We start from the raw sequence: 14,603 nt of genomic DNA, 5'->3' as shown, positions 1-14,603 counted from the left end.
CACAATCATTAAAGAGATGAGAAAAGGTGTTCACATCATAAATTATGTTGATTTATTGCTTAAGATGTTTAAATGATATCCACACCCTAGAATGCAATTGAGCAGTTTTCGTCTTGTGGAAATAAATGACAAAAATATAAAGGTTGAAACATTCTTTTCATTTACTTGGGAACACAGCATGATTTTTGAATGTCACAGATTCTGCCGTTAACCTTTCCTTAACGGAGTGATGTTTAAAGGAATAGTTCACACAAAATGTTTTTATACTTTATGTAGCACGTGTTTACATGCAGAATTCTATTAATGTGATTGTAATAATTCTCCATAAAAGGGAAGCAAGGAGTCGGGAACCATAGACATTTCAAAACATTTAATACAGTAATATAACAGCCGGCGGCCCCTCACGGATGACCGCCGGCGAGGCGAAACAAACTCAAACACAAGTTCGGGCCCGGTCTGGTCGCTCCTTCCTTTTATATGCTCCCAATCTCCTACGTGATTCGAGCCCGGTGTGCGCACAGCTGGCGCTCATTCACAATTACTCACCGGACTCGAACCACGGTCTCGCCCCGCCTACAGTGATGTTTTAGCTTGATTGTCTGTACGGAATCACATGCTTGCAACTTTGGTATTAGACAATACCAAAGCCCTTATTTTATAATAATTAGATTATATTTCAAGTGTCACTGTTATGGGTGGTTCTGTCATAATTTATTTTGATGTTTAAGTTGCAGTCTTTGTCCATGGTCTTTCTAATTTGTGTAACGCTGCCCTTATTGTCTCACACATCGGTCTTGTGAACCTCCTCAGAGTCCAGATTGGTGATATCAGGAAGTGCAGACCTACAGGGCACTGGGCACGAGCCCACAAGGGTACATAAGTGCATTTTGGGACAAACTTGAGGTCATCGCATGAAAAAAGAGCAAGCGGTGCTTTCTATTCACTCTCGCGGTACTTTGTTATCATTCGCTGATCAGTCTACACAGCGCCACGTGAAGTCGATCACACCTTTGTACACACATTGTAGTTATTTGAGACTGGAGCTGCCGGTTTTTACTGTTTTATATACATGTTGACATGCCACCCAAGCATTACGCACTAGATACTTATGTGTTTGTCATGCATTCAAATGTCATGACGTTAATGCAACTGCTTATGTATATTTATTCATTTGTATACACTATTCTTCTGTTTACACTTCTGAATATGCATATATGTTGTTATTTAATATTTCTGTATGAGACATAGCTGAGTTGTTCAGCTTTGAATAGCCCAGAGACAACTACATATAAATCTACAACAACACATGGCTTATTATCTTTAGTAAGAAAATGTACTGCATTAAAGGTTTTTATTCTTGAATAGCTGGCCTAATAGAAAATAAATAAGCAATGATGTGAATAAGTAACTAGTTTATACATTAATTTAGAATTTATCAAAACATACATATGAAATGCTCAACTAAATTATCATTCTTAATGAAACTTAATTCCAATGTGGATTTAGGGCAAAACTGGTCTGGTAAAGTTCACATGAACTCTTGAAAAAAAAGCAGAAGTGTACACCTATTGTCGCCGTTATGTCTTTTGCTTTCCTGTAGCTCAGTGGTAAGAGCATTGCGTCAACAACGAAAGGATGTGGGTTCAATCCCAGGGGTGTGCAAATACCTATGTAAAATGTATAGGATAAGGGTAAGTCGCTTTAAATAAAAGCGTCTGCCAAATGCCTAAATGTAAATGTGTTGCGTGCTTACTTTGCCAACCAAAAGGATTGATGTTAAGATAAGATAATTTCTGTGAAGGTGTGTACATTCTTTAAGAGGCTTTTGTTTTATTTCCTATGGGTGATGTAGCCTATTTTTAAGGCCTTTAGAAGATAAATTTTCGATCCATCCTGGTTTTGTTCAAGCGACCTAATGTCCTTTATTTCGGAGTAACTCAACTAAATTATCATTCTTTATTTAACTAATCATGACACCTGTCGAATAAAAAAAAATTCTACTACATAGCTAATGGCAAATATGGATATCGGGTAAACTGGTCTGGTAAAGTTCACATGAACTCTTGAAAAAAAAGCAGAAGTGTACACCTATTGTCGCCGTTTTGTGAGTTGCGTGCTTACTTTGCCAACCAACAGGACTGATGTTAAGATAAGATCATTTCTGTGAAGGTGTGTACATTCTTTACGAGCCTTTTGTTTTATTTCCTATGGGTGATGTATAGCCTATTTTTTCGGCCTCTAGAAGATCCAGGTTTTGTATAAGTGTCGTAACGTCCTTTATTCCGCAGTAACTCAACTAAACTATTATTCTTTATTTAACTAATCATGACACCTGTCGAATTTTAAATTCAACTTTTTTCCCTAAAAAATAGCTAATGGAAAATATGGATATAGGGCAAAACTGGTCTGGTAAAGTTCACATGAACTCTTGAAAAAAAAGCAGAGGTGTACACCCATTGTTGCCGTCTTGTTTATTGCGTGCTTACTTTGCCAACCAACAGGACTGATGTTAAGATAAGATCATTTCTGTGAAGGTGTATACATTCTTTACGAGCCTTTTGTTTTATTTCCTATGGGTGATGTATAGCCTATTTTTTCGGCCTCTAGAAGATCCAGGTTTTGTATAAGTGTCGTAACGTCCTTTATTCCGCAGTAACTCAACTAAACTATTATTCTTTATTTAACTAATCATGACACCTGTCGAATTTTAAATTCAACTTTTTTCCCTAAAAAATAGCTAATGGAAAATATGGATATAGGGCAAAACTGGTCTGGTAAAGTTCACATGAACTCTCGAAAAAAAAGCAGAGGTGTACACCCATTGTTGCCGTCTTGTTTATTGCGTGCTTACTTTGCCAACCAACAGGACTGATGTTAAGGCAAGATAATTCCTGTGAAGGTGTGTACATTATTATTATGCAAAGATAAATAAATAAATCAATTTAAAAGCTATATAAGAGTAACAAAGGACAATTATGCTAAGGAAGGCGATATAAATGTCCGATAAATTGCATTAATACTCTCCTACACAATATTATATTTATGTGTTAACAAGACATTGTAGTTCTACAAACCGAATGGTTTGTTCTGCTTTTTATTTTGAACAGCGCCATTTTCTTCAACATTTTATCATCTTGATGTAAGTATCTATATCACTGTAATGTTACCTAAATAAAAAAAACAGATATGAAAAGATTAATTAAGTTGAACATTTGCTTGCGTGTGCTGAATGAAGTCAGGCTTGTTTTTATATGTACTTGGAAGGATTATTATTTCCATGACAGGTGTGTTTGTCGTTTGTCATTATTGTTTCGAATTAAGGAGTGTCACTCATTCAAAGGAATCAAGTAGATTTCTGTCTAGTTTATAAAGGGTGTGACTTGATGATCTTTTGATCTGCACTTTATTTACACTGATTTGGGAGGAACATATGTGGTAAAAAGTATTTAAAATATTTTTTAGATGTAATGCAATGGAATTATCAACCAGGAAAACAAAATCAAAGGGTGTTTGTTACACAACATCACATCATTTTTGCCAACAGAATTGCTTAACAACAAATGTCTGACAATGCTATGGTTGTTTGCACAGATAACAAGTTCAGACTAATAAATATTATCCAACCTGGTCTCATGGGTAAGACGTACCTCTGCACACTTTTTGCAGCGCCACTAAATACGTTCTAGCAGGTACATATTTCTACAGTTTTACGACACGAAAGTCCACTGGGGGCGCTAAAGAGAAGACCTCTGTGTGACACATCGATGACGGTCGACTCCACATACAACACGATTGAGCGTCAGAGGTATGTACAGTATATCACATTATCCTAATGCTGTCTGCGTTATTTTAGTGAAATTGTAAAGTGTCACGTTGTTTTACTGAAACATGTTTGCTCTAATGGTAACTAAACTGTAACGTTAGAATCATGCGACTGCCCGTGACGCCAGTGGACAGTTAAGTGAAGCTAACGCATGAGTAATTTAGCTAGCGTTAGCCACCGCCGACAATTAAAGTTTTTTTTTTACAATTACCGTTACGAATTCTGCGGTAGATTTAGTAGCTATGTGGCTTGTTATCCGGTAAGCTTAATAAAGCTTTTGGCGACCTTTGAAAATATAAATAGATCGCTTTATAATTCGGTTTATTGTTCGCAGTGGTGGACAGTAATGACGTTTTTATCTTTTTACTCCGCTATATTACATAAAGCATATCGTTACTCCTTATTTGGAAATAAAGAAATTACGATGTGCCCCTCATGAAAGAAATGATTATTTTTAACGAACCGGGTAAATCGGTTCGCAAATCACGCCAAATGATTCATCTACGATTGTATGAACTACTCAATGATTCAAATGAGCCGTTCATAGCGAGTCTTCAGTGAACTGAATTCACGCGCGCGCGCGTGCGCGCTATAAGTAAGTTACTCATGTCCAGTTTAAGGATAATCTTTGTAACTGAAAATCACACTTAGGTCAAAACCTACAGTTGTTGGTGTAGTCTTAATCTGCAGACATCGTTGAATGTGGACACATCGAAGTCAATTTGAAATGTTTACGTGAAAAGACGAAATATTATAGTAACAGAAGTTAAAAAGTAATTTAAAACGCATGCATCATTCATCGTCCCAGTTGAAGTGGTATTATAATGTTATGCATTTATCCATGCGTGACCCCTGTTTTTAACTTGTTTTTCAACACATTACATACGTGACAAGCACTAAGCCGAAATAACTTATTTATTTATTTATATGAAAATGTTTCTAACCTGAGAAACTACATGATGGAATAAGAAAGGATGTGATGTACATACTTACTATCAGTGATACCTGCTGGGGTCGTTTTACCCCACAGACTAGGTTTAATAAATAATTATGGAAAAATATGTTCCATAAAATGTAATCCCTTAATACAGTTTGTATTCTTATGTCAAATATAACTCAGATTTTCTGCAAAACGTCAAGCTTTAAAACACTTTTCCATTAACCAATGAAAATTGGTTGTATTTGTCTATTGGCATAGTTGTAATTAGGCTAAATTACATTTTAAAATACTTTTAATCAGACTACAGGTAATTCAAAAACGTACAGTGAAACGTTGACATATCAGGTTAGTCTTTCCATGTAGCACCAACTTGTGCCAATGCCATGCTTGCATATGAGTACATATTACTACATTTATTTATGTATTGAACATGCATTTTATGTAGCAGCCGTACCTGCCACAGAATGAGTGGTGCTCGAGCTTAAGATAACTGCCCATGTGGCTGGACTTTAAAGTAACAACCTCATTTTAAAAAGTTAATTTATGTTATAATGATATGTAACGTAACAATTTGACCCCTTTTTACTAGATCATTTTAAAGGATTTTTATGCACTTCTTGGTCTTCACGTTGTGCTTTAAAATCCTTAAAGGCATGTTTAGCCGTGGATTTTCTCCTTTCGTTAACAGCTGATCAGTCATGTCAGTTAAATGCTCACTACATCAGAATTTATTGGGCAAATCTGTTTCAATTTTGCGGTTTCCATCAACCTTTTCTAATGTGATACTTCAAAAAGTGTAGAAAAATACATTGATGAAAACATGGCTGATGAAACAGAAATAAAATATCACAATGAAAGCATTTTGTTTTTATATTTAGTCATAAACCAGTAGTAATTGTAATGGTAAATGTTAACAATAGAATCATGTGTGAGCACTCCTGATGCCAGAAAGGAGCTCCACTCTGCCTTAACCAAACAATCAAAATTTGTGTTAGAATGCAGTTCATTGACTTAAGCATTTAACATTTCGATCTACTCCCAAACCACACTCAAGTGTGGTATGGCAAGAGCTCCACATCGGACAGTAAACACTCCATCAGGTGATGAAAACTGCCCAATGCATCACCGGCACCCAATTAACCATCATTGAGAACATTTACCTAGGCACTGCCTGGGTAGGAAATAAACTTAATCAAGGAGGCCTCCCAGTTGTATGCAAACCGTTACCCACATATTTTCATTTGTTTTGATGTGTCCTTTTTTTTGTGCCTCTCAGGTGTCAAAAAATAAATTACTGAGAAGGATTGTCAGCCTACAGCAGTGTAAAATATGGAGGAGAGATTAGAGCCTGATCTCGATGAAATAATGGCTGATTTGGAGGAGTTACAGGTATTTTTTATAAAATTATGTACCAGCATTCTGCATCAAGCAGTATTTCACTGTATGTGTGTGCGTGTGTGTTCCACTGTTTGTATTTTTTGCAACTTGAAAATTGATATTCAGAAACGTGTTCAACACATTCTTAAATATGTATATTTTGAAGTCGTTGTTCTACCTCTTGTATTTGAGTAATACAGAGTGAGGAGGCAGTAAAAGAAACACCAAAAAAACGAAAAAGAAAGAAGATAAAACTCAGGTGGAAACAAAGAGACCAAAAAGGATTCTTGGTCTATGAGAAGCATAAACGAAAGACAGGTATGTTTTGATATTTTTGACCCTTTGATTTTCACTAAGTTTTTGTAAATACCATTTTTTTCCCTTTTATTTTTAGACCGATCTGAAAGACCAGTTGCCTCAACCAGTGCCTCTTCAAATAACCCTCAAGAAGTTGAGCTTGGTAAGCAATTTTTGTTTTTGTTGATTCGATGTACAATCATGTGTTCAACCAAATACTGTTTATCTTTCACATTTATACCCTGAAGTCTGTTTATACTAACAGACAGGTAATTTGATAAAATACATTCCCATATGAGCTGCTCAACAGTGGAAAGAGTTCCCATTGCATCTGTTCTGTTCTTTGTATGCCTGCTACTGCATTAAAATTCTAGAAACTACAAACACATCTGAAGCCTCAACTACCAAACATTTTGGAGAAGTAGATGCACATCGGATTATTGGTATGCTTACTTTAAATTTGTTTTGTGTAGTAAGTTTTTACCTATCAGAACTGTCTCTGAATTAATAATAGAGCAAGCATTTTATGAAAATGTACAGATTTGCTTCAGAATATTTAGGTGTAGCACTCAAGAGATTGTTTTTTTAAACAACATAAACTGTGTTTGTGTTCTTACAAGCTTGTTCATGATAAGGAATTGTAATGTAAATTAATTTATTGCAAGATTTACAAGTACATCTACTCCAAGATGCAATGGACTGTGATGAACCCAGATCAACAGCATCTAATGATTGGGCACTGAGGCAATCCTTGTCTGAAGAACGCTGGCAGGAAGCAAGACCAAAACTCCTTGACAGTTTGCTTGCTTCAGACTGTGTACATCTTGGTCCTTGTGATCACTGCAGCTTGAAAGAAGCAGTCATCAGGTGCAAGGACTGTTTGCCTAAACCCCGTTACTGTGGAAAGTGTGATGTTTCTACGCATCAACATCTAGTTTTTCACAACAGAGAGACTCTTATAGATGGGTTCTATAAACCTGTCCCTCCATCAACTGCTGTGCAAGACTTCAGTGGCCAAAATGTCATATATGAGCAAGGTAGGAATTACTGGAAAGCTTAAAATCATGTTATTTTTTGGTAATATATTTTTCCTTTCATCTAGTGTGCTTGCTGCCAATCACACAACCAGAAAAAGTTTGTGATTGTGACCCTCAAAACCTCTCTGTTGTCGCCGGACGATCAGTTGCACTCATTTGCATAAATGGTACTGTATGACACGCAATGTTTCTATTGTATTTGTCTATTGGCATTTAATCTTTTAATCTTTTAAAAACTTTTAATCAGGTTATTCAATTCAATTTCATCTATACCACAGAGATTTAAAAATATTTTTTTGAATAATTATTACATTTGCATGTTCATTGGTTCTCTGTCATTGGTTATGGTAAAATCGCATGCGTGTAGACAAATAAATTATTTTATTTTTTAGTAGTTTTTTATTTTAATTTTAAAATGATTTATTATAATATAACATTTGTATTATTTAATTAATTTTTAGCCTTTCATATAAACTCTTAAACACCCCCGCAGTTCCTTCACAAATACCATTCTGGAAAACCTTTACATAATATTATGTTAAGTTGTTAGTAATAACAAATGTAATATTCTTACTCTTTGTATTTTTATAATGATATGATATAATATTATCCCATTGAAACAATATAGGCCCAAAGTTATTTAAAAGTTGTCTTATTATTACCTTAAAATGTGTCATTTAATTGGATTCCAACTACTGTGATGGTTTCCAACTACAATTTTGTTATGTAATTGGAATCAGAAATGGATAAAAAAATTTAAGTGATCTAATCTTTTTTCAGGTCGCTATGACATGTACCTGCCAGTTATGAATTGCAGAACATGTCATGCGTCATGGACACCTGAAGTGGGAGACCTGCTGTGTAGTGGTTACTGGCCGGGCACTGTGGGATTTCAAACCATATACCAGCTAGACCTTTTCACCTCTTTTGAGGACCTGAAGATCAATGCACCTGGTCTTTCAAGACAAGCATTTGTCAAAATGTTAGAACAGCGCTCACAACAATTTGGAAGGGTAACATCTGGAAGGTCATTTGTTTTCTTCATTTGTGCAAGTCTAACTGGCATGTCACTGTATTCAAATTTTTGTAATTCCAGAGAGGTTACATTTGTGGCGACATCTTCCAAAAAGCTTTCCTTGAATGGACATATTGTCGTCATGAAAGAGAAAAACTCTGCGGCATTGACCACTTCTCTTGCCCAGCTTGCACCCCAGATACAGTTGCTGTGTCTGCAGATGGAAACAGAAAATTATATAGATTCAGCAAAACAAAGGGGTATATTATTATTGATAACATTACACTGTCAAAATGTCTTGTGAATCATTTTTGCTTTTAACATATTTTATTTATGTAGGGTAGAGGAACAACCATTTTTTGATGGAGTTTTTCTGGCCAATGACAAAGCTGTAGCAACATTTGTTGATTGTGTTCGTGAGAAGATCAAGCCAGTAAGATATTTGTCAAAGACTTACGACTGTAGTCAATAAATCAGCATTTACTTTGTGTATATATTTGATATGACTCTGTGTTACAGGTAAGTGGAAAAGGCACCTGTGGAACATCAACATGGGCTGCAGCCAGGGAGACCTCTAAGAAGACAAACTCCAAATGTGACGAAGAAGGCTTAGAGGTGGCAGTTTGCAGACACTGCATATTGCTTAGAGGTCTGAACATGTTCAGGGGGGAGATATTTGCATACCCTCTGTTTTTGCAAAATGATCTGGCCACAAAAACAAATTGCAAGTTCTTCTGCACCGACATCATGTGTAGATATTGGCCTTATCTACAAAAGGTGGCTCAAGCATTCCCAGAAATGAAAAAATTGACTCAGATGAAGCCATTTCTTTCGGTCATGCATGCAAAGGGGCATTCTACAAAATGTGAGGTAAATATATCTTCAAACAATATGGTAAGTTCTTTTCCTGTTTGACCTCCTTGAACTCAATATTTGTGGTTTGGACATCTGGTGTGCATGTTTTAGGTGCAGTGGGGTGGCAAAAACCAAACAGGGGCAGGCACTACCATTGGTGAAGAAGTTGAACAAGTCAACAGCTTTTTGTCCCGTGTGGCTATAACTACAAAATACATGAGTAAGGCTGGTAAGTGTTTTTTTTCAGTGCTCACGGATTGTGCTTTGGTAGCATAACAATTAAAACAGCTTGCTTTTTTCAAGAATCATACTTGTAGATTAACCATCACTGCTCAAAAAGCTCATTTAATTCTTTCATCTTTACAGCACGAGTAGATATGATCACATTACATGCCAGAGGATGGAATGAGCGAAAAAAAAGAAACCTGCACAAGTACTTGTCTACACGGTACTTGAAGGTAAGTAAAAACTAAAAAATATTCATCAAGGAAGATTACATTTCATCTGACTGATGTTTACTGATAACTTGTATGTACTCAGTATCTTATACATTTAGGATTGCGACAGTTTTGTGTGACTTTCCATTAATTGTGCTTTTAGACTATCCAGAAGACAAAGGAAGTCAAAGAGGACATTGAGGCTATAAAGGAGTCCACGCAAAGGTCTGATGAGGAACTACAACAGTGGGTTACTGATGTGAGACAGTGGGCAGTTGACAGTAAGTACTTGTTGCTGTCTCTTTTAAATTTAAAAATTATTGAACGTGTTATTTTATATATAAAATATATATTGAATACGTTATTTTTCCTTGCTCGTTTGTGTTTTAACACCTGACTCCTCTAGTGACATTGAATGACCAAACCAAACAATAAAACAATGGCATAATTGGGAGCTCTTTCTCTTTTTAAAGTAAACTAAGATGATGAAACTTTCTCCCAAAAAACTTCATAACACTTATTCACCAATTAGCAAACTGAGCAAATGTTCTCAGATTCTTTGGCAAAACATTTGTTGATATCCATTGTCAATATTTTGAATTCATTGAATACTTATTTTTTCACTAAATGTTAACCACCTTATCCCTAAACATGTCTATATTAGGTGTTTTATAGAAATAGTTTAATTGTTCTATTTTTGATGGAACAGAAAGTGCATGATATTGATTAAATACCTTTACTAAATATTTACAGCTCCAGATGACCTCCGAACAGATGATCCAGTGGCGTTGCAACATCTGATTGAAGGCCTATTTTTGGGCATCCAGCAGAAAAAGAGGGATCTGTATCGTGTAACCGGTAAGTAGGCTCCATGCCTAAGGTTGGGTATTTTGATGATTTTGATTTCCAATTCTGCTTATCGATTTCAATTGTTATCGATTCCCAGTTTTGATTCCACAGTTGAAGCAAAACTTTGACCTGTAGGGTCCTTTAAGCCTGCTTATTGACAGATTTGCCAAAAATATCGGTTTATGAGCACCATTCTGTGTACATAGCAACCATGTTTTGTCTGATTTATAAAAAAAAATTACCATAGTTTAATACCAACTACATCATGGTTAAATAAATGTGTGGTAAATTTGTATTTCATTTGCTTTATCCGAAGTTAACACATGCACATTTCTGAAAATATGCACATAGGAATTGATAAGTGTAATTTAAATTTCAAGTGTTCGATTCTTTTTCGATTCGATTCCGATTTGAATCGAATTTTTCAATTCCTTCCCTTTCCATGCCCTCATGTACTTGTGGGGTTAATTTTAAAATGTGATATGTATTGATATTATTAAGTTATTTAAATGTTATCACATCTGAAGACTGAAGTCTCACATCTACAGCACACTGTGCATATAGAACTGTAGTAGAGTAGACGGGGCGAGACCGTGGTTCGAGTCCGGTGAGTAATTGTGAATTGGTGCCAGCTGTGCGCACACCGGGCTCGAATCACGTAGGAGATTGGGAGCATATAAAAGGAACGAGCAACCGGACCGTCGAAGAGAGAGGACCGGGCCCGAACATGTTTTACATAAAATGGAAGGAAGGAGTCGGAAACCGAAAGACATTCAAAACATTTAATAAAGTAATACAACAGCCGGTGGCCCCTCACGGACGACCGCCGGCGAACAAAACATAAATATAAATACAAACATAACACAAGTTCGGGCCCGGTCCTCTCTATTCGACGGTCCAGTCGCTCGTTCCTTTTATATGCTCCCAATCTCCTACGTGATTCGAGCCCGGTGTGCGCACAGCTGGCGCTAATTCACAAATACTCACCGGACTCGAACCACGGTCTCGCCCCGCCTATTCTACTACAAGAACCATTAGTAACCTTTATACTGTGAGTGTACATTGAGTGAACTGTCCTAACTCTGCCTATATGTCCAATGTTATCAGCACCCAACTTCCTGGATAACTTGAAAATTGGTCACATTCAAGGTTATCTATTATGGTTTTATGACCACACTTTTATTATTGTAGTTTAAATATTCTACAATTGCATTTTTAATCCCTGATATTCTGTGAGCTCAATACCGTAGTTTATAAGGCGCCATTAGCACAATGACCTTCATGCGTATCCTCCTGAAACCTCTCTCTGTGGTGTTTTTGTGCTGCAGACCGTAACAAACAGCGACACAAGATCCGAAGACGGATTGGAGAGGATAAGAAAAAGCTGTTTAATGCCATATCCCAATACGACGGTCTTCCAACCACAACAGAATCTGTAGGTTCAATTGAAGACCTTCTTACAACAGAAAGTCCTATCTGGCCTTGGGATTCTGGTATGTAAAGTTTGACATAAATCATTTTGGTGAATCCTCTTCAAACACTTACTTCATTAAACTCTGGGTTAAAAAAGGAAAAGGCCCATGTGCTTATCCTTTGTTTCAGACCATAGAAATGCACAGACATCATTGCATTCTTTAAACTTTTTTTAGCTCACTCAAACTACAGTCCAGAGGAAGTTACTACAGGTCACTCCTCAGAGTAATGTGTCAAGTCGGTTTGTCCTTTTGTTTTCCCACACTGTAGATCCAACACCAGTCACTTTTTGCCTGAGACATCTTTTCCACTAACATGGGATATTGCTAACAAAAGGCATTAAGATTAGTAGTATTATGTTAATTGATTTTTTTTTTATCTTTGTAGAACCTGACACTTCTTTAGGAATGAAGAAGAAAGTTTTTGACAAGGTGATGCAGCTGGAGAGACTGATTGAGGAAGAGGCTGTACTTGTAGAGGAAATGAAACAACATTGGACACAGCTTACAAGAACCTACAGGGCCTTGAAGGACCAGGCTAGAGCAGTGTCAGATGACCTGGCCACACAGAGTGAGTACTAATTTCTAAATATTGTTTACTTAGTATAGCCTAGTTTAAATAACCTGCTTTAAAGATCATAATACCTGGAAAGTCCCAAATTGATGTAGTGGTGCATACTTCTAAACACTTTCTTATTTTCTATCCGAAATTTTAGGCTTCCCTTCAGGACTTTCTGGTGAAGCTTACCGTGGCCTATACAGTGCTGTCCTACAAAAATGTGAGGAGATCAAAAGAGACCTGGTGACTGTGAAAGAAACATATTCCCGAATAGCGTTAGGTGGCAATGATGGACCTGTTGTTGAAAAAGAAGATGAAGACCCATTTGAGCATGCCTCCACAGATGCCTCTACCGATGATGAATTATAGTTTTGACCAGAGTTTTGACTGGTCTTCTTACTCTAGGTGGCTCAAGTTTGCTGGGTGCAGTAATTTACTCCTCTCCTGTAAAAGTAGCATCTTAAATCAGACTTTCTCTGCTCTACTCAGCCACTTTGATGAATCTGTCTTTTGAAGCCATGTTTTCTCCCCATTGTAAAGAATAAAACCTTGACCCTGAATGTTCTATCACTGCCTGACTGAGTCTTGATTCCTTAATTACAAAATATCGTTTAACGTCACAGTTTGGTTATAGTTTGTAATTTTTTCTTGTACAAATTTGTTTACTACATACTTCACTACATTAACACATGGATCATTAACAGAATTACAATATAACAAAAATATTATAACATAATATAGCAATACATAAAGTTTCACCAAACTTTTTGATAATAGGCTTAATAAGTTAAATGTTCTGTGATCGTGCTTAAATATTTAATTTTGCTTAAGATGTACTTAAGATCTAACCACAAAACACATTTATATACAAACCTGATTCCAAAAAAGTTGTGACACAGTACAAATTGTGAATAAAAACAGAATGCAATGATGTGGAATTTTCAAATTTCAATATTTTATTCAGAATTCAACATAGATGACATATCAAATGTTTAAACTTATAAAATATATAATTTCAAGAGAAAAATAAGTTGTGTTTTAAATTTCATGGCATCAACACATCTCAAAAAAGTTTGGACAAGGCCATGTTTACCACTGTGTGGCATTCCCTCTTCTTTCTATAACAGTCTGCAAACGTCTGGTGACTGAGAAGACAAGTTGCTCAAGTTTAGGAATAGGAATGTTGTACCATTCTTGTCTAATACAGGCTTCTAGTTGCTCTACTGTCTAAGGTCTTCTTTGTCGCATCTTCCTCTTTATGATGCACCAAATTTTTTCTATGGGTGAAGATCTGGACTTCAGGCAGGCCATTTCAGTAACCGGATTCTTCTACGCAGCCATGATTTTGTAATTGATGCATTATGTGGTCTGGCATTGTCATGTTGGAAAATGCAAGGTCTTCCCTGAAAGAGATGACATCTGGATGGGAGCATATGTTGTTCTAGAACTTGGATATACCTTTCAGCATTGATGGTGCCTTTCCGGATGTGTAAGCTGCCCATGCCACACTCATGCAACCCCATACCATCAGAAATGCAGGTTTCTGAACTGAGTGCTGATAACAACTTGGGTTATCTTTAGTCCGGATGACATAGCGTCCCAGTTTTCCAAAAAGAAACTCAAGTTTTGATTCGTCTGACCACAGAACAGTTTTCCACTTTGCCACAGTCCATTTTTAATGAGCCTTGGCCCAGAGAAAACGCCTACGCTTCACAATCGTGTTTAGATATAACTTCTTTTTTGACCTATAGAGTCTTAGCCGGCAACGGCGAATGGCACGGTGGATTGTGTTCACAGACAATGTTGTCTGCAAGTATTCCTGAGCCCATGTTGTGATTTGCATTACAGTAGCATTCCTGTATGTGATGCAGTGCCGTCTAAGGGCCCGAAGATAATGGGCATCCAGTATGGTTTTCCGGCCTTGACCTTTACGCTCAGAGAT

General features: G+C 36.6%; 1 protein-coding gene across 4 annotated transcripts; it reads left to right on the top strand.

The window, feature by feature from the left end:
* The first annotated feature begins 3,635 nt into the window (after positions 1-3,635).
* On the top strand, positions 3,636-13,228 carry LOC130415257 (uncharacterized). Of its 4 annotated transcripts, none has more exons than XM_056740825.1 (18): positions 3,636-3,805; positions 6,040-6,152; positions 6,341-6,458; positions 6,535-6,600; positions 6,812-6,880; positions 7,127-7,474; positions 7,540-7,641; positions 8,255-8,487; positions 8,571-8,749; positions 8,829-8,922; positions 9,009-9,359; positions 9,456-9,573; positions 9,711-9,802; positions 9,945-10,062; positions 10,535-10,639; positions 11,959-12,123; positions 12,491-12,673; positions 12,819-13,228. In XM_056740825.1, exons 2-18 carry the CDS (start codon positions 6,093-6,095, stop codon positions 13,028-13,030), a joined length of 2,613 nt encoding a protein of 870 aa, XP_056596803.1. In that variant the 5' UTR covers positions 3,636-3,805; positions 6,040-6,092; the 3' UTR covers positions 13,031-13,228. The 4 variants fall into 4 exon arrangements, with proteins under 4 accessions (XP_056596803.1, XP_056596802.1, XP_056596804.1 ...); XM_056740824.1 differs by having other exon boundaries at positions 7,103-7,474; XM_056740826.1 differs by having other exon boundaries at positions 3,637-3,805; positions 6,333-6,458; positions 7,103-7,474.
* The last annotated feature ends 1,375 nt before the right edge of the window (positions 13,229-14,603 follow it).

The sequence above is a fragment of the Triplophysa dalaica genome, chromosome 25, assembly GCF_015846415.1.
Source record: "Triplophysa dalaica isolate WHDGS20190420 chromosome 25, ASM1584641v1, whole genome shotgun sequence".
In the NCBI taxonomy this organism is placed as follows: Eukaryota; Metazoa; Chordata; class Actinopteri; order Cypriniformes; family Nemacheilidae; genus Triplophysa; species Triplophysa dalaica.
The sequence above is the reverse complement of the archived record's forward strand: the minus strand, read 5'-3'. Positions and strand labels throughout refer to the sequence as shown.